The sequence below is a fragment of the Paroedura picta genome, chromosome 1, assembly GCF_049243985.1.
Source record: "Paroedura picta isolate Pp20150507F chromosome 1, Ppicta_v3.0, whole genome shotgun sequence".
In the NCBI taxonomy this organism is placed as follows: domain Eukaryota; kingdom Metazoa; phylum Chordata; class Lepidosauria; order Squamata; family Gekkonidae; genus Paroedura; species Paroedura picta.
In genome coordinates this window covers 52,902,532-52,925,821 of record NC_135369.1, presented here as the reverse complement: position 1 = coordinate 52,925,821, position 23,290 = coordinate 52,902,532, and the positions used below count along the sequence as shown (strand labels likewise).

Genomic DNA, 23,290 nt, shown 5'->3' with positions numbered 1-23,290 from the left:
AATTTAAAGGGATTGCAGTGCCAGATAATTTCTTTTTTTAAGTAAGACTTCTCTATTGAAACGTCCATGCATCTAGTCATAGATGCATAGTGCTTTTTATAATGCCACCTTTATGGAAACATGAGCCTGTAATCTTTAAAAAATTAATCTCGTTCCTGATTTGGGGGGGGGGGGACTTTGTGTTTAAACTGTGGTGATCTTTTTGCTTTGCCTACACAATTGGACGCATATTCGTTGCTCCAGGCAGTTTGCTTTTAAAAAAACCCATCCCAGGGAGAGGGGAGAGGGAGGCGGGTGTGAGGGCGGGACACTGGAGCTGGCGATAGTGCTTCTTCGCCTCCATACATTTCCTTAGTGTGTGGCTTGCTGGTTGCTCTCCTCTAGCTCATGCTTTTTAGGCTGGGGAATCCACTTGATGTGATTCCGCAGCTAGCACTTTAAAATGGAGGATGTTGCTACCAGTTTGCTGGTTGAATGCTGGATGTTGGCGACATCGTGCAAAACACCAAAAATATGGCGTCTTCATAAGGTAAGGATTTCACTATATTTATCAGGTGTGGAATTGCCTGAACAATTCAATTAAAAACACATAAACAACACTAGAAGGAGGACCAATAACCACTATTAGGAATATGCCAAATGAAACTAAAAAGTAAAAGACACCACTAGAGGGAAACTGATGAATCTCTCTGAGGTATGGGGAGTTCCAAAGTTTTGGCGGCACAAGGGAGAAGATATTTTCTTGGGTCACCATTCATCTAGCTTCACATGGCAGTGTAGGTGGAGAACAAGACTGGAGTGATATGGTTCCTATGAACCATACTAGTCAACACTCTGATTACAGCATTTTATACAAACTTCAGTTGTCAAGGGAAGGCAGGCTTCAAAGGAAACCTTATGTAGAACCCATTAAATTAATCCAATCCAGATGATACGAGGATTTATACCACATTTCACCAGCCCAAACTACAGAAAGACCTTAAAACAAATACACAATCACATCATGAAAGCAAGTTAAAACCAAAGTTTAAAATAAAAAGATAAAAACAACAGTTGAACCACTAGGGAGGAAGAGGGGATCATGATCGGGATGTTAAACAAAACAAAAAAAGTATTTACCTGCTGCTGGAAGATGGCAACAGAAGGGAATAGGCAAATCTTCCCTTGGGAGAGAGTTCTGGCACTGTGGTGCTACTTCTGAGAAGGCCCTTGACCAGATTGTCACTTGCCTATCTCAAAAGCTTCTGAAGTGGGCCCACTGATGGAGCCCACAGGGACTGGGCAGGTTCATAAGGGAGTAGACAAGGGCCAGAAAGGCAGCTATAGTATCCTGAAGCATTCAAGTCAAGGGCTTGCTACGTCAGACAACAGTATGTTATCAAGTTCCTTAAATGGCTTAGTGACCTTCACCATCTTGGAGAGAGTCAGACCCACTTCATCCCTACCTATCCATTTACTAACCACTTCTCAACGGCAGCAGAAACACTGGCTGCTATATACACCTAGTCCAGTACCTCAGCATGGAGCAAAGTCTGGCAATAGTTGGCTCAGAAGCTCCTCTCATTCTGCAAGCACGGGTAGCTCTGTCTTTATTCAGAACATCCTTGTGTTGCCAACAGCATACAACTGAGGGCTACATATTCAACAACCACAGGCAGGACCCAATGTCAGGTGTTATGACAGCCCAAAGATCCTAGCCCTATGCTTTGTGCTGTGCAAAGCAGGGATACTCCATCCTCTAGAAGTGCTTACAGACCATTGAGGAATAGGGTATCCATCCCGACTAGCACCTGCAGACACACCAGTTGACCCCTGTAATGGACTTAGGACAGTAACTGAAGTTGTCCAGAAGGTCTTCCCAGGCAAGCAGCAGAATTAATCCAAGACATAGACAAACCAGCAACAGTACCCCAAAAACATCCAGCCCTGAAGCAGAGTCAAGGCATAGTCAGGTCTGTTTTTGATCCCATTTGCCCACTTTCAAGGAGCTGTGGAGGGCTAGGAGAAGATCATTTCAACTGGGCAGAAAATTCTTGTGCGCCCCAGATGTGTGATCTCATTACTTGGAAGAGCTGTTTTTCTTCTCCCTCCTTCCCAAGAATTTATTTAGATTTATTTATTTATTAGATTTTTTACCTGCCACTCCCAACGGCTCATGGGAGTGTTAAAGAAACCTGTTAAAGTCAAGAAAACAAGCCTGGAAGCATTAAAATGCCCACCCAATATTCCTATTTGTGAATATTTCTGGAAATCTTTGGGACCCAAATACCAGTATTCCAAGAATACGGAATATGCTCCAGATATATGGATGTATCTGGAAAATACTGATAATGTATATACTCAGAGCAGAAATATTCAAATGCACATCCCTAGCTGATGGGGCCATGCAAGCTTTGGTGATACAATATATGGCTACAGCTATTTCTCAAAAAGCCTGATTTGACCATGGTAATACATGCACTGGTCACACTCAGGTTAGATTACTGAAATGCATGTTACACGGTCCAAAATGCAGTAGTTAAGCTAATGTGAGGGGCTGGATATTGTGCTTCTCTCATACCACACTGGCTGCCTATTTGTCTCCTGGTACAATTTAAAATGCTGGCTTTTACTCTGAAGACACTAAAAGGATAGGGGGTTGGGTACTTAAAGGACTACCTCCTTCCTTATTGTTGAGGTTGTCAGTTAAAACTTTCTTCCCAAGCCACCCTATGACTGCAGAGGTGATATACCTTGTAATCAGGGACATGTCTTTTTCAATGGTAGCACCATTGCTTTGAAATTCCTTCCCACCTGAGTCTTTCCTGAAACCTACTTTAATGTGCTTGAAGTGCCAAGGCCACTTTACCTAAACTTATATCTGAAGGATACCATCTCTTTAAACTGTGTTTATGGTCTCCTAGCTTGAGGATAATATTCTGAAACTTACTTATTAATGACTTGCTTTAAATCTGTAATTTTTATGTTGTTATTATTATTTTTATTCTTACTGTACTGTTATTCACCTGTGAGTTGCCTCCAGCATGTCTCTGGATAAGTGGAATATAACTCTTCTGAACAATAATTAAATATACCAAGAACTTGGGCACACACAAATGTTCTGTGGAACTTACTCCTAGAAGTTCTAAAAGACTTTCAGAATACATATTACAAGTTATTTCAAATGCTTGTCATTTCTGCTTTGAAAGCCAAAGCGTCTGCCTCCACATTAGTATTCAATACACAACCAAATACAAATCTTCATATACAAAAAGCCCAGGGATGTCTGGAATGCACTCATGCAAAAGGCTAAAGCTCAATTGGTAGCAATAACATACTTGATGAAAAAGCCACACTGCCAAATTGCAAATAAAAAAATACAATGTTTTTACTCCTCCCTGAGATAGCAATAATGTACACATTTGAAAGCTAAACATGTGCAAAACTGTGATTAGTTTCCATTTACAATATGGGCTGTGGAACTGATGAGTCAGCCCATGCCGTCTTGCAGATGCTCTGAAGTTATTTTCTGGCGGTTCTATTCCATTGGCAGATCTTCTTTATCACCATGTGGTAACCCTGGTTCAATAGTGTCATCTGGATACCATGTGTAAGGTATGACTATATTATATTTATTGTAGGCTAGGGTTTTACCTGTTTTTAAAATTAAAACCTAGCTCAACTTCACCACAGCAAATTCCTTCACACCAACTGAGGCTCACTTTATCGCTAAAAATGTATTCTCAGGAGATATTTGGGTCAAATAATGAAAGAATATGCTGCTCATGCAGGGTTCTAATTGCCCAGGGTAGAAAAGAAGAAACCTTGCTAAAGAAAATCTTTCCTAAGTACTGAATAAACTTATGTGACCAATTAGTGCTGCAGGGATTCCCCATTAGTCTGGTAAATTAATCATGTGGTTTAGATATTGAGAAAACAAGCTCCTTGTAGTTATGCACTCTTGGGTTCACTTCAGACACTGTGTCAAATCATGCACACGGAACTTTAGAAGCCATGGTTCTGAAATAGGTATGCAAAGAGTGGTTGCTACCAACTATGATTTGGCATGACAATGGTTTGGCATGACATTCATGGTCATGATACTGTTTCTGGGGACCACTGCTCCTTACAAATGGAAGCACTGAGTGGACTGAAAGCAAAGCCGCACAAGTAGATCTACATCTGTCTACAGGTGATCCTAAGAATTCTTGAACTCACTTCAGCATCTGAAACCCAACCTACATGGTAGAGCCTTGGCTCCATTGCAGAGGATTTGCTGTGTATGCAGAAGGCTGCAGGTTCAATACCCAGCATCTCAATTTAAAAGGGTCAAGTAGTAGGTAATGTGACAAACCAGCACTTGAGGAGCTGGAGTGCAGCTAACAGCCAGGATTAGCAATCCTTGTCAGGCCAATGTTCTGGTTCAGTATTGGAAGTCCCATGTGTTCACCCACACATGCAGAAATATCATTGTTACAAGATGTCAGAGATGAGTCCTGTCACTACTATTCCAGGCTCTAGGTGGTGGTGGTGGGGTTACATATTAAACATTTTTTAATTTATTTCTTTAGTTTAATCCTAACCCATCCCACACCAAATTCTCTAAGGATGGTTTACCAAATAAGATGCCGATTGAATGAAAATTTTAAAAAGAAGACAAACATTAAAACATCAAAAATAGAGACCAGTATGCAACCAAAGTCAATGATCTACATACAATACCAGCAAATGTTTTAAATGTCCAGAATTTTGGCAGAGGGGGCAAGAGTCCTAGTCTGGTGCCCCAAACTGGAAAGGCTTAGGGAAGGAATTCCATCGATAGGGTACACTTGATCTGACTCCCTATTGTGTCACAGAAGTTTGCTGAGTAACCATGGACTAGTTACAGACCACACATAGATTAAAATCTCCATTCTTAAAGTTATTACATGTCCTGGTTCCTATGGACCATGAAAGGATTATAAGAAAGCATAAAGAAACAGCAAATATAAAAAGTATCCATATAATGTTAAATGTATTAAATATAACATATATTGTTTATAGAAGTAGAGATACATTCTTCTCTCATGTAAAATTGTTACTGTTACATGACACCATTGTCAAGAGATGGTTCACAACATCAGCTCCAATTACCAATCTCAGAGGGTGGGAGAAACTGATTATAGAGACTGCTTTTCCTCTCCCTCTCTCTGAAAAAGTGTTCAGTTTAGATTTTTACATTCTGAGCATATACTTGAAATATCACAGTATATCTGGATCTTTCAAACAAGGTTATATTCCTACACAGAGCCTTGCAAGAAATATATTTCTTACAAAAGAACACTGAGGAAGACATCAAGGGATTTGATTTGATTCCTTTGGGCTCCTTCAAACTTTATGATTCTGTGACAAAACAGATGAGTTTCAAGTTCCTCAAAATTATTTCACAAATCAAAAGTTATGACAAGAGTCTGTGTATCAGTAGTAAAGTACATCTCCAGCATATCCACTTAAGGATTTCAGGGAACAAATGCCAAGGAAGACCTTTATCTGAGAATGTGAAAAACTGCAGCTAATTACAAATTACTATAGGTCATACTGAGCTAGACTGACCAACTTGGTACAAAGCAGTTTCACATATGGCACGACTAAGAAAACACAACAGAAAACACTTTGAACCAAACAGAGGAAGTGCGATTTAGAAAAACTCTTTTCATAATGGATCTGTAATGGTTAAATAATTAAGTGTTACATGCTCATAGTGAAATTCTGGCAAATGTGAAGTCAATGGGATGTGAGCCATTTACTCTACAAGGGCCAGAAATTCATTTGCAGATTTTATTTGATTTGGAAAAAGGATATTGTTCAAATAGTAGACAGATGAAACTCCAAAGCTGAAAATCTGGGTAAGGTGTAACAATAATAGAGAGTCTACATTCTAACCAGTTTGTGACAAAACAGTGGGAGATTTACATGCATAATCTTCCAGCTTCCTTCAGACTTAATTTTTTCCCCTCTTAGTTGAAATTCCAGGGAAGGAGTTGGAAACCATTACAAGAAAAGATATACTGGGATATGAAGGCAGAGAGATGGGGGAGTGGAAGACTCATCAAGCTGTTAGGTTTAAATGGCTTGCAGCCATTTCAGTGGTCCATTTCACTTCCCCTTGCTTCAAAATGGAGGGGAAGCAAAACGAAGGGTTAAATAATTTACATCTATTTAAACAGCTGATGAGCAGACCCACCAAACTGTTAGGTTTAAATGGCTGCCAGTTATTTCAGTGATCTGTTTAGCTTCTTCCTGCTTCAAAGTGGAGGGAGTAAAATGGAGGGTTTAAATGGCTGCCTTCCATTTAAATCTAGCAGCTGGTGGGCAAACCCATCAAGCTGTTAGTTTTAAATGATTGGCAGTCATTTCAGAGATCAATTTTGCTCCCTTCTGCTTTGAAGTGAAGGGAAGTAAAATCAATTGCTGAAAAGACTTGCAGGTCTATTTCGCTTCCCCTCTCTTGGTAACGGACAGTTTAAATGGCTTGAAGCCATTTAAATCTTACAGTTGATGGGTGGATCACTGCCAGTTTAATTGGCCTGAACTGAACTAAAGGTCTGGGAAATGTTGGTGAGGGTATCTCTAAACCTTGGTTCAAGGGATTATGAACTGGCCAAATTCATGAGGAATTTAGGGCCATGGACTGGTTCATGCCCATCCCTTTTAGAGACACATTACAAATTACTTAAAGGCTCACCTACATGTTACCTATAATGAAAATAACACGATCCTGGATGTTCTGATTTCCTTTCAATTTTGACACTACAACTCTCATAATCATCTACAACACTTTATTTACAGTTATTGTATCCTTAAGTGGATACAATAAATGCTGGGATATCAAAACAAGTAAAGTCTCACAATCATCTTAAGGTTGATGGTTAGTTTTAAAACACATGGCATTATTTTTGAGGCCTGCCACATAGACCAGTGGTTCTCAACATTTTCTTTGCTGCGACCCCAACTTCAGTGCCAAAGCCCAGCGGGGACCCAGCTGGAGGAGCTGCCAGCTAGCACTGTGGAGGCGCTTCGACCAGCCCCCCCCAGCCGTGGCCATGGGCGACCCCCACAGGAGGTGACTGGAGGGGGGGGGGATGAGGGCCCTGCCCAGGGGAGGGAGCTGCTGCTGCCACCACATCCACATTGCCTGCTGCAGAGCACATGGGGCTTTCCAGAAGGAGTCGGGCGGGATGGGGTGACTGGACCTGTAGGGGGAGGGGGTTGCTTTCTTGGCAGCTCTGAAAAAGCTGAGCAATGCATTTCAGCACATTCCTCCTGGTAGGTTGGGCAGCTGCAGAAGGAGCCAGTGGGGTGCTGGAAACATGTGTGCGCACGCATGAGCACAACAATCAAGGTGGCTTGAAGGCAGCCATTGCCATGGCTCCGCTGCTTCCGCCACCACCACCCGCTGCCGCCACCACATGCTGTCATACACTGCCGACTGCTACCACGGCAGTGGGCAACCTGGAAACCCCGGGGAAGGGGGCAGACGACCCCAAATGGGGTCCTGATCCCAAGGTTGAGAACCACTGACATAGATCCTTTGTTTCCATTCCAAACAGCATGAGGAGTAGGTGCCTGGAGTAGCCCTTTACTTTTTAGTAATACTGCTAACATTCCTTTGCGTGGTAGTTGCACTGCAGTATCCGGGGTCAGGATATTTCTATTATTTCACATTTTTGGCATTGGAACTCCCATAATCATCCTGAAGCTGGTAGCCTATTTAAGGATTACTAGCATTAATTTCTTATGAGTTATGCCTGCCACACATGGACAGATGGATGGACATGCAGATTCATTTAGTATTAGAAATGCATGATAACAGCAAGCCAAGTGATTTCTTTTATTAAAATATTTGGATTGGACCAGGTTTGTGTGGGGAGTGGCCCTCGACAGCCTTGTTTAGCACCATGTTCTGCACAGTTTAACTTGTCATGCTTAATATTTACACTTTCTTCAGTTGATAGTTCTATTTCAAATTTCTGTAATTTCTAGTACTTTTGTATTGGTTATTAGATGTATCCCCTATTAATTTCATTGATCTATATTGTGTAATTTGCCCTGAGTCTGAGTCTGAGAAAGACAAACTATAAATAACATAAACAAAACAAATAAGGCACTTCTTGTCACCAGGGAGGTGTGTGTACACATTATGTGTGTACATAATGTGCTGCATAGAGCTTTAAGAGGATCCAAATGGGAAAGAATCTTAGCATATAAGAACAATAAGAAGGAAGTTACTGGGTTTGTGGGTATGTATTTCAGAATAAAAATGGACTACAGTTGCACAATCAACAACAGAGAGCAAAGGCTAAATGTGTGATGGAACCTGGCTAATATTGGGCAAAGATATATTTTACTTGGATGAGGAAGAATATTCATGCCCCTTGCAAAGTTGTTATGACTTTGGTTCCTCAAACAGTTAACACCTGTGTCTTTTAAACTTGGAGTTAAAAACAGTCATCTTTTCATTGACAGACTGAGCTACTAAAAACTAGAACCTATCAGCACCACAGGGGTGCCTTTCAGATCTGATACTGCTTGACAAGGATCCCTTCAGGGATCATCTTTTTAAGACGTGGCAAGTTTGGCAAAGATGTTTGCAATATTTAAATAGTCATTAATGAAAAGCTAGTACATAGACATTAATGATATTAATGCCCTCAATCACCTCATTTGGCTGCTTGGCTATTTTAAAAAGATACCTAAGACTCCCCTATAACCCACAGAAATCAAGAGACGTAAAATGCCGCAGTGATGTTTTTCAGCAACTAACACACAGCTTGTCCTTGTGCTCTCTTTTGCTTTCTGCTTTCAGGTGCTGAATAATTCTCTTTATGAGGAGGAATAAAAGAAATGAAGACATTGCAGTAGAACAATCTTTCTCAACTTTGTTATCACTGAGAAACACCTGAAACATTTTTCAGGTTTTGAGAAACCCCAGATGTGATGTCAGCAGGCCATACCATCCTGCCATGCCCCCAGAAGTCACATGCCACCAGAAGTACCCTCACCCAGATACTCCCACCGAATGCGACATCATCAGGCCACTCCCACAGCACAGGAAATGACAGCACAGAAATATTTTCAGATGATTTGCAAACAGAACCATACCTGTCAGTTTGCTCTTCTTCACCAAAAGGAGCTTGCAGTGGGAGCCTGCAGAAACAGAGCCAGAGCAGGCCTATGCTACTCCATCCTCCCCTCTCTCTGCATTTGAGTTAAAATGAGAGCACTTACTTCTCTGGACTCCAGTCACTACCACGTGTGACAAGCCTCAGCCAGCAAGGATTTGTATGGCTGGGGTCCCTCTTCTTCCCCACCTCCTCCAGGTCCATCATTGGCCATTGGGAGAACAGGCTGACATGACCAGAAATGGTCATATCACCCGATAATGTTTTTAAATTTTAAAAAATTATATTTAAAATTAATTAACTCCCACCCAATTGGTGAAACCCTTCCTGGGCCATTACAAAATTCCAGGGCTTCACAAAACCCTGGCTGAGAAAGCCTGCAGTAGAAATACTGACCAGAATTAGAAGTGAAGCCTTCTAGGCATGAACTTCTTAGGCCAGATCACAAAACATGAATATTTGCTTAGTTATTTTTCCTTCCACCTTTACCCAAAGGAAACTAAACAACCCTAAAGAAGCAGACAATAATGCAATAACATTTTGTCCCACTTTACTATGGAACGGTGTCATATTCTGCCTGCTTTTCTGATACCATCACTTCATCTTGCCCAAATGGTAGTGATGCACAACTATAAATACTAGAATTCATAAATTTAGAATCAGCAATTAACAAATTTAGGACTTTAGATCTTAAATGTTTCTCAAACTGGGGTCCAGGGTGCCTGACAATACACAAGAGTATTCTTGTGTATTGTCAACTAACATCCACAGGTAAGTCAGTGGCATGGCCACTGTACTTGTGCCCACTCTCCCTTGGTGTCCAGTTCAAACATAGAGAAGTTCATTGACCCATTTTCTAGGGGTGGAGGAGAAAATGGCCACCATGATAGCCGAAGTCCAGGAACCCACCACCTCACTCATAAATTTTTGCTTCTGATGCCAGCAGTGGGGAGAAGCCTCCAGCAGGGATGATGCCTGCATTGTTAAGTCTGTGACAGTTCTATCCTTTCCATTTTAAAATGTCAAGAGGCACAGGCGGAGGCCAGGTCTCCCCAACCATCACCATCCTCATACTGACCCCAAACAGCTAACGTGGGTTATAATTTTGGTCGAGGAATACACAAATGCACACCCCTACTATTCAGAGTCAGAACCATAATATAGTTTCTCCCAGTTATATTAAGCACATTCTCCCAAGCCTGATAATATCATTAGTCTGGAGTTTTCTTTAGGAGCATCTAAAATTTGTTACAGTTGTTACTAATGATATTATCAGGCTTGGGGCAAAGTGTTTAATATTTTAGGGAGTTTTGGTACTGAAGATACTTTTTGTTCCTCTAGGTAAAAGCTTGTGCGTTTAAATAAGAAAATCTGATTTTTATTCCTTGCTTTTCACTGCCCGAATGAGTCTCAAAGCAGCTTACAATCACCTTCCCTTCCTCTCCCCACAGCAGGCATCCTGTGAAGTAGGTGAGGCAGAGAGAGTTCTGAAAGAAACTGCTCTGTGAGAACAACTCTAATAGGACTGTGATCAGCCTAAGGTCAACCCACTGACTGCATGTGGAGGAGTGGGGAATCAAACCCGGTTTAGCCAGATTAGAAGCCACCACTCTTAGCCACTGTACCAAGATGGCTCTGGATGGAGGAAAGGAGGAGAAAGACATATACATTATAGGGTCAATTTTCTTGTTGTTATACTCTGCCCCCCTCCCCCCGTTTGTTTTTCAAAAAAAGAAAAAGTAAGATCAAATCAAACACTCTGCAAGTGAAAGAGCAGGCAGAGAGGTTATTCTTAGTCAGTCGCCCTCCCAAGCTGCTTTTTACTGACCAGGAGAGAAATATTGGGAAGATACAGAGATCCTGTGTCTTTTCTTCTGCAGCATTTCCCTAGGGAAGGAGAGTGGAAGAGAAAGAACCTGGAAAACTCAGAAGTATTCCCCCATTTATGTAGAACTTCTCTTCCTAATGCAGATTTACATGCTCATTTATCCTGCCCATGAAACTCCAGCCTTACTGATGCTAAGCATATTGTGATTTGGAGATATAACGCACCTTTCCCAGTCAGGAGAAAAAGGACATGAAAAGAGAAGAAGGGAAATTATTCCACCTGTGCTACTGGGAGTTCAGCTCCATTGATCTTTGGATCAAATTCTTGGAATAAGCCCTAAAGGGCAGAGAGCTGCAGGAATCCACTCATCCCTATCATGAGAACATCACAGTGCAGTAAAGCTTTTCTAGTCGACCAGCTTGCATATTTGCCAGCAGATGCTGTTAATCTCTCTCTACAAGATTATTCAATATTCTGCTTATTAAACATTTCCTGTAGCATAGATCTGCAGTAAATAAATAGGTTTACTTATATCTGATGTCACTATTTAATTACATATTTGCAAGAGAAAGCAAGCCAGTAGTCTGTATTCCTTTCTAGGACTCCATTAAAGACCTGCATTTGAGAGAATACCTTCATGTATTTGTAAGGTGTCATATACATGCAAAAAAGATTTTCCCCCTCCCCTTTCAACAGCAGTATCTTCTTGTGCTACATCAGAAAGCTGCTCTGAAGTTTTCCTATTCTGGGAGGTGGGAACAGGGGCAAGAGAAATACTAAAAAGTAATTCTACACATTCCACAGATTTGGCTGATAAAACTGGTTGATTTATTATAGACAGCAACCCCCTTCAGACAGTAGGTCATATTTTGAACATGCCTTCAAATAAGGTTCCTGCATGTTGTACACAAGGAAAAGGGCTACCCTACATCTTTTTCTCTGATATCCTAGGTTTAGATTTGTAGGAAGGTTTTTGTGTATTCAGAAGTCAGCAGGAGAACTTTTCACCCTCCCAAGACACACTGTTGCTGACCTAAATGACCCATTGACAGCAAAGGCAGAGTCCAGTGTGAAACTGCTCAATTTATATTTGCTAAGACATCTGAAACCATTGCCCAAGAACTTAAAGAATCTTGGATTTGTCAGCCATTAAAGCTGTTAGCAAAACTAGAAAATAACTCCTATTATAAAAGGTTTCTGTAATTTTCTTGAATAAATTTGAATTTGAATTATGCACACATGACCACACATGAAGTTGCCTTATCTGAACATTGCTCCATTCAAGTCAGTACCATCTACTCAGACTGGCAGGTTCTCTCCAGGTTCTCAAGTGGGTATCTTTCTGATCACCTACCACACCTGATCCTCTTAGCTGGAGATACCAGATATGGAAATCTGTACTTCCTGCTTGCCAAGGGGATACTCTATCACTGAACCACAATCCTCAACATTTGATTTTCTTTCCTTCATAACTCCACCTCTGTTTAGGTAAAGCCTACTGCATAGATCCACAACAGTATATGATGGTGTTATATAATCAAGTTTTTGGACTCCAAGTTGTTTATTTTATGAAGGGGTAATTTAAAAAAAATAAAGAGGGATGACCCTGGGGTAGGAAAGAATCCACTCTTCCCGAGTAGCAAGGGCTTCTCCCAGAAGCAGAGGGGGAAAGCTGCAATACAACAGCTCCCATGTTGCAAAAACCATATGAGAAGAGACCGTGAAGTCATGTTCTTTCCAATATTTTGAACACTGTAGTGGGTGTTGTTTTGCAGCTCCTTTTCCACGGTAACATGAGAAGCAGCAGTAAGTTGTGCAGTATGTACGCACAACCTCAGTGATATTTTATCTTCTATTAATGGCTCTCTGAGTTGGTAATCAGGATAATACAATCACAGTATGACACCAGTATCACAATTCATTTTCTACACCTCTTCAAAGATTTCAGATGTTCCTGATGCAAAAAAGATCCAATAATGACTCTATTCCCTTTTGGAATTCCATGATAGTAGTAGTAGTAGTAGTAGTAGTAGTAGTAGTAGTAGTAGTAGTAGTAGTAGTAGTAGTAGTAGTTGTAGTAGTAGTAGTAGTAGTAGTTGTAGTAGTAGTTGTAGTTGTAGTAGTTGTAGTTGTAGTTGTAGTAGCAATAGTAGCAGTAATAGCAGTAGTAGTAGAAGACAAGGAGGAGGTTCTTATGTGCTACTTTCTTCTACCCAAAGGCGTCTCAAAGCAGCTTACAATCATCTTCCCTTTCCTCTCCCTACAACAGACATCATGTGAGGTGGGTGAGGCTGAGAGAGCCCTGATATTACTGCTCTGTCAGAACAGCTTTATCAGAGCTGCGGCAAGCCCAAGGTCACCCAGCTTGCTGCAAGTGGAGGAGAAGTGGAGAATCAAACCCGGCCCACCAGATTAGAAGTCCCTGCTCCTAACCACTTCACCAAGCTGGCTCTCAAAAGCTATACCCACCTACATTTTCAATGTGAGGATTATGTCTCTGCCTTCCACTACTGATAGCAATATTCCTATAGAAGAAACTGAACAAATAAAATATATCTCATGGGCAGCTGTAATTCATTCTCTGAACTGCATGCACAAAGGAGCCATAACTCAAGGGAAGCAGAGGGCAAGCTCTGTAGGATTTCTTAGATAACTGAAATTGATCCATAACTCACTGGTAGCCATAGGAGATTCTCCTTGTTTCCTAGCTTCCATGATACAGTTCTACATGATCTGATTTTTAACACACATCCCAATCGTGCTAGATTATGCTTGATCAAGATGTATGTAAATGGGCAGAATGGCAATACAATAGCTGCTTTTTTTCTCTTAGGAAAAAAAATCATCTGAATACGAGGCAATGGAAAGCAATGATACGTAAGTACAGCCACAATCCCAAGAAGTGCAAGACTGGTTTTTCAAAATCAGGCTGGAGGGAGATGAAAAAAGTATATTTTCCCCCCTTCCTCAGAGATGTGAAGGTATTTCCAAAAATAAAAATAAAAAGGATGGCTGCATATGCTCTGTAAATTCTTCCTCACTTTCACCTCTGGCAAACAAGTTTTGACAGTTTGATCATAAGCATTAGTAGAATAAAAGTAATGTCTATATACAACCAGGAGAAGTCTCCCTCTCATTCCCTTCAAATATTGTTTGTTGCTAGCTTCAAAAGAGTTCGGCACAGCATCAGGGCTGGTATTCTATGGTGGAGGGAGCCTCTGGATGCTGAGAATCCATTTGAACACATATAATTTCTGTGCCTCTAAATGCTTCTCTGGACATTTCTCTATATCTGCTCCCACATTCTGAACCCATTATTCATGCTCTGACTCTGCCAGCCAAGCTCATTATAGATCATCTCTACTTGTGCTGCTTTCAGTTTAATGTATAATGTTAGAGTGATGTGGAAAATGCACAGATTAATAACTGGCACACACAGCTACTTTACAGATATTGAAAAAGCCAGCTCCCTAAAATTGTCAACAAAAAAATAATCCACTGTGCAGTGGCCCTTCACATGGAATCCATTACACCTGAAAGTTCCTATGTGCACCTCTTCAAGTAAAGAAATTGCCCTCTTGCCAGTAAGTGCCAACATGTGTGTGTAGCTTGAATGTTGATGCACACCATAAGAAACCTTTAGATGGCACATCATGATGGAGATGAGCGCGGCTCACGTGGAGGTGGCAGCAATTCAACCAGTTTTAAGAAAAAGGCAAAACAAAATGGTAGGGCAATCAAGAGAAAGGCTGGTAACCAATTGCTTCCATGTGTAATAATAAAAGAAATCCAGCCCAAAGGAGATTTTAGAAGTCTACTCTTTGCCACTATAATTATTCTGAAGAAAAAACAAAATCACGAGGCACAATGATATAGTAGTCTACTCTATGTTTATAAGTGAAAAGGTTATAACAAAGTCTAAATGGTCAAACATAAAGAGTCAACCAAAATGGGATCCTAAGTTCAGTGACCCGCTTTCTGTTTTATCTTTGTCAGTGGTTGCTCTTTCAAGATACTGTTATAATAGTAGTTGTAGTATCACATTGGCAAAATGCTCATAATCATCTGGGGATTTCATAAAGTGCCTATAATTATTCTGTCTGTTCTATTGTTCATGTTGAAGGTTTTACTTACCACCAAAATACAGAACACTCCTGTTAAATTGTTATCCCAGTTTATACTCTCTTGAAAATACAGCAACACAACACAATGACCTATTATGCATGGTGGCAGCTACGCCGGGCTGCCGTCAGGATGTTGCGGTGGGGCAAAAAGCCCCGTTTATATCCCCGTTTATGCATGGGGGGGAACTCCCCCAGCTCATGCCGGCTGCCCCGGCGCAATGGCCCCGCGCACGCAATGTAGGGCCGGAAGTGCAGGCAGCGCTTCGAAGCAGTGGCAGGAGGGATCAGGGGCATGGGGCTCCCACTTCACTATGGTGGGGAGCAGCATGCTGCTCTTCTAACATGGTGGGGGCGAGGGGATGCCCCTGTCAGCTCTGCAGAGCCGCAGAGCTGGCAGGAGAGAGAGGCGTCCCTGCAGGCCCGGCTCCTCCGATGCGTTTCCTTAATGCAGGTCTTTCAAGGGCCTGGCCTTGGCGGTGCCCAGGATGGCAGCGACATCCAGCATAATCGGGCATTTTCCCCGAAGCCCTATCGCCACCAGCTCAGGTGTCCCGGCCTGTGCATAATGGGTCAAAGAGTTTCTGGTTTATAAGTAGGGATGCCAATCCCCAAATGGGACCTGGGGATCCACTGGTATCCCCTTGCACAAAAGCCTGTAACAGGCAACAGCACCCACCCACAATGCCCAGCAAGGGCCATTGTTTATTGTGCCTTGAAAGTTGGCTACAAAGTTTGGATCATTACACTGGATTGGGTTATTCAAATGCCTACTAATGGAAAACCCTTAATTGTATAATTTAACGCTCTACATTATTCCTAAAAATCTCCTCTGACTATTTTTCTGGCATAATCTTACCATACATACCAAAGATTCAAGTAACTTCCTTAATTTTCAACATCATTTTACAAATTCTACTTAACTTTACAGAGTACCATGCATCCTCTTAGAATGGTGGCATTAACTTAGTGCAATAATATGTATTGCTATATATATGTAACCAAATGGCAGCATACAGACCAAATAAGGCTTCATAAAAAAAAACCCATAGGTTCAAATACAGTGGGGGGGGGGTTTACAGTGAAGGAGCAGGGTGAGCTGAGATGGACCGGATATGCATAATATGCATAATTCCACCAACAGTGGTGGAATTCAGAGGTAGGCTTTCATTGTGGATTCCAGCTTAACAAAAAAGTGGGCTCATGTAAGAAAGGAGCAGAAGATCCCACATATATCAATTTGGATATGTTACTCCAAAGACATCTTGAAACACCAGCTGCAAATTCTGAAGACTTTTAAAGGTCACTCGTCCACAAAACATATTACCAGGAGGTTACTATGGCATAAATGAGGGTGGCAAGCACATGAGCTGTAACTGCTAAAAAGTATTACAACATTCCAGGGAAGGGCTGTCATGCCTGAGGAAGCAAAGGCCCCAAAAGGAACCAAACTGCATTTTAGGAGATTGTGATCCTATCCATAACTCACATCCCCTAGATCAGGGGTAGTCAACCTGTGGTCCTCCAGATGTCCATGGACTACAATTCCCATGAGCCCCTGCCAGCGTTTGCTGGCAGGGGCTCATGGGAATTGTAGTCCATGGACATCTGGAGGACCACAGGTTGACTACCCCTGTCCTAGATAACAAAGGCCAACAACCATTACTGTGCTGCACATGCAACTGTAGGGATCTAAACTTTATAAAACAAGCAAACCCAAGCAAACCCAAACTCATGCAACAGGTTGTTCAAATCAAAGTAAGTTGGAGACCTCTGAAATGACTTTTTTCTGATTTAAGCCCCAGTGCCTGAGAAAAGTATTATATTCAACGCTCTCACTTCTTGTTCCTTTATGAATTTCCACACAAAGTGTGGGACAAAAAGAATGAAAATTGAATAATATTTCACAATGATGTGGGAAGAAAATAATTATCAGGCCAGTGGAGCGAAGTGGCCTGGATTTGGTTCTAATCATTAAGATGATGAACATCCCAAAGGCAGACTTTTCTTCACCTCCATGTCAGGAGAAAATCATTACTAAGTGGTAGGACATTTTTCAGAGTTTGCATTTAAGAATGAAAATGCCATGCTGTTTGTCAATTTGCAGGCTTCTCTCTGGACGGCAAACAACTTATGGTCCATGACCACAATGTCACTGCACTGTTTGCTACAGGGTGATTTCATGAAAATGAATCTGCAATAAATATGAACAATAAAAGAAAGCTAACCTCCACATTCCAGAAAAACTGTACATGGTGCTTACACAGCGAGGCAAGGTGGGCGGCTTGAGTCCATCCATTTGAATGACAAGGGCAGGAACACCAAAGAGAACAAGGTATTTCACATAAAAAAACAGAACCTGAGCCAGAGCTAGGCCATCTGAAAGAATAGATTAGAAAGAAAAACTGATTCAGTATACATTTTTATACCGCCCTTGTCCCCCCACAAGATCACCATAATATACAATTGTAAATAAGCGTAATAATTATTTCTGATGGCACCAGTTGCTGGTATTTGACAGCATTCCCTTACATTGTGCCCATGAAATAGCAAAGGGCTTTCCAAACAAGTGAGCATGTACATGGGAAAAAATTCGGACCATTTCAGATTCGGCTGGAATAGATTTAGGCTGAATCTGAATCATAAGAACTGTCCTTCACTGGCTCAGATTCGACTTGGGAATTAACTTTTTGAAGGCTCCACTTGACAGCAACTAACTGACTGAATCAAAGAGCCACCAACAAAGGGGATTGGGGATACAAAAATCCTGAGGTCCAAATTAGCTTGAGGGCCTAGTGAAGCTAGAATTATCTTGCATTTGACCAATGCCAAGCAAAGCAAACAGATACTCCCAGTTGGTATGGTTTACCACCTTTTTTAGCAGCTATTTTTAAAGAAAGATCTCCACGGCTGCAAACTTTTTATACTATGAAACTGAAGCAAATGTTTGCCTATTGTGAGATGTTCCTAAGTCTACTATGGCTCAGAAGATTTTAAAAGGGTATTAGGCAGATTCATGGAGGAAGAAAGGACCATGAGTGACCATTAGCTGTATGGTCAATCAGAATGTCCATGTACCTTTGAATGCCAGTTTTGGGGAAGGGGAAGTTTTTGCGATGGCTGATGGGATTCCTAGAAGCATCTGGCTATCTAGCTAGAATGGAAAATAGGACATTGAACTAGAATAAATCAAACATGTCTCACTTTTAGAGTCTCATCCTAGACCTCCAGGTTTAGATTGGTATAATAAGCAAATATTGATTTTTCAGCTCAACACAAATCAAGACTTATTGATCTTAGAGATAAATATTTATCTCCAAAAGACTATAAATCTTCATGCATCCTAAATATAAAGTCAATACATGGTATGTTCAGTATTATTACAGACATTGCTTTGCTTGTCCACCTAAAATTCTCTTAGCCTTTTATGCTACATGCTCCAAGAGTTGCACATAACCCAGAACAAGAAGCAACAAGGGCAAAAACCAGAGAATTAGACATATTGCCACCTTTGAAGACAATGCCAGCTCAATGTTCATTTTTATTGTTTTAGCTTATTTTGTTAAGTGGCCATTAAACAGAAAGATATGATTTAATGTCTTTCAATATATTTAGCTGTAGTGCCCCTCCTCAATATACTGTACATAAGCAAAAAATGTGGACTGGCATATACACAAAGGTGAGTGCGGATTCTGCATGTGGAAGGATACAGAAGTGAGCTCTAAGCACTCATGCCTCACAACAACACAGAGGACCTTTAGTGTGATCAGGCTTTCTGCACATCCATGCTCATTCAGGTACCTGTAGGCTACAAAAAGGAGTAAACAGATTGCACGGGCAGAGCATACTTGCATAAAGTAGACAAATGGCTACTTGGGAGGGGGGGAATCCTAAATTGCCTTCCTGGACAAACTCAGTTTCTTTATTATTTGATAATAATCTGTCATACACTTAAATCAGTTTTAAAGTAGTAATATTATAAATTTACTGTAGTCTATTATTCTATTATATAAAATTAAGAATAGCCCTAATGGATCAAACCAATTGTCCAAATGTCTCACACAGTGGCCAACCAGTTCCTCTGGAGCAGGGGTAGTCAAACTGCGCTGGCAGGGGCTCATGGGAATTGTAGTCCATGGACATCTGGAGGGCCACAGTTTGACTACCCCTGCTCTGGAGGTTCAACAACGGGGCACAGAGGCCGAGGCCTTCCTTGATGTTGCCTCCTGGCTCTGGAATTCAGAGGCTTAGTGCATCTCAATGTGGAAGTTCCCCTCAGTCACCATGGCTAGTAGTTTAACAATTTATCATCCAGTACTATATTTAATCCCTTACATGTTATGTGGTTCTAAATGTTATTGCTTCTCTAGACTGCAGATTGTAGCAAGCATTCTTAGATGCAAAGGTAAGTATAAGACAAGGCATAATAATACCACAGCGCAGAGTGTACACTGACTTCAGTGCACTTAAAAGAGTGTTAAATCTGTCTAGTACTGAATAGGCATATGCATCCCGTTGACCTGAACAAAAATAATGCAGAAAAAATACCTTACCAAGTGGAGAGCAAGTGGAGTAGGGACTCAGGCAGTAGCAGCGTCCCTCAGCAAAAGACTACCCCCCCCCCCGGGCCTCAGTAAAATTGTCAAGCATTGACCGGTCCCCGGTGATAAAAAGGTTGGGGACCTTTTTAATGAAACAATGAAACAGTGCAGGATGGAGGTACCTTTTTTGGGTACTGACAGAATTGGTCCCTGATCCAATCTTTTTGAAACTTGGCATTTCTTTTGAGAAGCTCCAGCAGCTCTGATGAAAATTTGGTGCAATATATCTTGACCTTTACCCAAACCAGTGCATATTGTCTGAATCCAAGTCAGGGGAGGGTGCTTTGGATTTAGCCTGAACAGATTTGGGCCAAATCCAAAATGGTTCTATTTTTTTTTAACATACCTAGTTTTAACTTTTTAAACATTCAACATCTTATTTACCAGCAGCCATAAATATTGTTACATTAAGTAACCTTTACATTCTTGACAATTTCAACCCCAATAATTCAGTACAAGGTTCCTGATGTTGCCTAAAAACATTATGCTTACCTGCTGGAATCATTTGAAAAAGTCAGTACCAGAAATTCTACTCGATTCTCAAAAGAGAATGTTCCATTTTCTGCTTCATCAATCAGCAGAAACAAGTTAAAGATCACAAGCTAAGGTTTACCTGGCTGCCTCATTTATAGCATAACAGGAGCAGAGGATATTCCCCTTTGCCACAGCTAAACCTTCCATGCAGCACTGCCAGATGAAAACAATTGCTTCTGCCACTAAAATACCGCAGATGAAACTAGGAAGGCATATGGTACAGAGGTTTGCTAGGAATCACATTTTGTTTCTACAAATTTAATTTTCTGACCGCAATCATTAAGTGATCCCTTCATCTATTCATTTCAAAACACACATTGTGGGTTGGATCCAAGGCAGAGTTTCTGCAAACAAAGATTTCCATCTAAATGTCCCTTGAAGGGAACAAGGGACCCTCTAGGAAGAGCATTAAGGATGGCATGTTGGGTGCAGCAGGAGAGGGGAGATGAGAAAGTAGCACCACTCAGACTCAAATCCTTCTCTCCAGGGAAACAGCCTGGTCGATCCAAGCTTCTGACAGAAAAGGATGAAAGTCTGGGTGTGCTCAGGGGGATTAGAAAACTTGCCTTTGCCAAGATCTACCCAGCATGTTTGTGGTAGTTCCACAGTACCAGCATGTACATCTTTCCTTGTGGTGGAATTTACACTTCAGAATAATGGCCTTTTAGGCACATGCAGTTTACTTCTGATTCTCACTGAGGTTAAATTTGTAGGGCTCAACTTTGAATGTTGTGTGTGACTCTTGCACCTCTCCTTCCCCATTTGTCTCTAAGGAATCACAGAATATATATTCTGCATATGCATGAGAAAACACAGACACTGAGTTACAGTGCTGAAATGTGTCAAGCATCTAAGAATTGCATCTAAGAATTGATCTCATCTTATTGGTCAGTTTTGCACTGGGCATGTTTTTAAACATAGGATAGCTTCTTCAAGCTGTATTTACTCTCAGGTAGCCATCTTAGCAGAATGTTAGTGGTTCTCCCCCCTTCATTGGTGTACAAGCTCCACTACTGCTTATTTTTCCCACCATGTGATTTTGTTTTTTTTACAAGCTTGGTAAGTCTAGCAAAATGAGTTTATTGCTGAACTCTGAGCACTGGTCAAAAAGTATTGTCAGGGAAAGCCTTACATTGTTGCCAAACACCTGGTCCTAGTTGAGTGCATTCCCAGCCCTGCTTGGGGGGGGGGGGCTGCAGGAGCTGGCCCACCTGGCTCACCAATGTTCTCCAGGGCTAGAAGAAAATCTTTCTTCCATTCCCATTCCCTGAACCCCTCCCCACCCAGAGGTCTCAGGTCTAGCATTTTGGTCAGCTTAGCCTGGGAGTGGCAGTCAATAAATCAAATCTGTACACAGCCCGTGGCGCCACGGGCGCCACGGACTGTATAAAGGAGTAAGGGGTAGTGGGGAGGAGTTAGGGCGGGACCGGTCCGGGATAAAAACTCGGAGGGGCCAATCAGGAGCCGCGAAGCGGCTCCTGATTGGCCCCTCCAAGTGTCCATCCCGCCCGAAGCAGGCAATGGGGAGCCGCGCGAAGCGTGGCTCCCCATTCCCTGCTTCACCCGCACAGCGACAGGTAAGCGCTTCGGGGGCCGTTCGCCGCTGGGGGAGGGTGGGGGTGGTGGGAGCCGGCCTTCTCTCGGCGTCCGGAGCGCCCTCGCGGCAGCGAGGGCGCTCCGGAGGCCCAGAGAACGCCGTTCGCCGCTGTGGGAGGGTCGGGGTGGTGGGAGCCGGCCTTCTCTCGGCGTCCGGAGCGCCCTCGCGGTAGCGAGGGCGCTCCGGAGGCCGAGAGAACGCCGTTCGCCGCTGTGGGAGGGTCGGGGTGGTGGGAGCCGGCCTTCTCTCGGCGTCCGGAGCGCCCTCGCGGTAGCGAGGGCGCTCCGGAGGCCGAGAGAACGCCGTTCGCCGCTGTGGGAGGGTCGGGGTGGTGGGAGCCGGCCTTCTCTCGGCGTCCGGAGCGCCCTCGCGGTAGCGAGGGGCGCTCCGGAGGCCGAGAGAACGCCGTTCGCCGCTGTGGGAGGGTCGGGGTGGTGGGAGCCGGCCTTCTCTCGGCGTCCGGAGCGCCCTCGCGGTAGCGAGGGCGCTCCGGAGGCCCAGAGAACGCCGTTCGCCGCTGTGGGAGGGTCGGGGTGGTGGGAGCCGGCCTTCTCTCGGCGTCCGGAGCGCCCTCGCGGTAGCGAGGGCGCTCCGGAGGCCCAGAGAACGCCGTTCGCCGCTGGGGGAGGGTCGGGGTGGTGGGAGCCGGCCTTCTCTCGGCGTCTGGAGCGCCCTCGCAGTAGCGAGGGCGCTCCGGATGCCGAGAGAACGCCGTTCGCCGCTGGGGGAGGGTCGGGGTGGTGGGAGCCGGCCTTCTGTCGGCCCCGGCTGCGGCCTCGCCCGGCGAGCCCGCTCCCGGGGCCGACAGGACGCCGTGGGAGCCTTTGGGGAGGGTGGGGGGGCGGGAGCCTCCCTTCCCAGCCCCCCTTTTCCCTCCGGCTGCTGCCGGGGCTGAGCTCTCCCTCGCACCCGCGACGGAGATCTCCGCCCCGACAGAAGCCTCCTTTCCCAGCCCCCCTTTTCGCTCCGGCTTCTGCCGGGGCTGAGCTCTCCCTCGCACCCGCGAGGGAGATCTCCGCCCCGACAGAAGCCTCCTTTCCCAGCCCCCCTTTTCCCTACGGCTTCTGCCGGGGCTGAGCTCTCCCTCGCACCCGCGAGGGAGATCTCCGCCCCGACAGTAGCCCCCTTTCCCAGCCCCCCTTTTCCCTCCGGCTTCTGCCGGGGCTGAGCTCTCCCTTGCACCCGCGAGGGAGATCTCCGCCCCGACAGAAGCCTCCTTTCCCAGCCCCCCTTTTCCCTCCGGCTTCTGCCGGGGCTGAGCTCTCCCTCGCACCCGCGAGGGAGATCTCCGCCCTGACAGAAGCCTCCTTTCCCAGCCCCCCTTTTCCCTCCGGCTTCTGCGGGGGACGGGCTCTCCCCCCCAGCCCATCTAGCGCCCATTTTATTTAAATTTAAAATGGGCTTGAAATCTAGTAATAAATAAAAAATAAAATAAAATCTCCTTTTGGGGCTCCCTAGCAAAGGAGCCC

The 23,290-nt window shown here is 43.5% G+C and overlaps 1 protein-coding gene across 10 annotated transcripts in view; it reads right to left on the bottom strand.

The window, feature by feature from the left end:
* HHAT (hedgehog acyltransferase) overlaps nt 1-23,290 on the bottom strand; it is a 252,438-nt gene that overhangs the window by 145,002 nt on the left and 84,146 nt on the right. For all 10 annotated transcript variants that reach the window (XM_077338408.1, XM_077338399.1, XM_077338335.1 and 7 more), the window contains one exon: nt 17,318-17,468. In XM_077338408.1, coding sequence (XP_077194523.1) covers nt 17,318-17,468 — 151 coding nt within the window. The remainder of the gene's footprint in view (nt 1-17,317; nt 17,469-23,290) is intronic.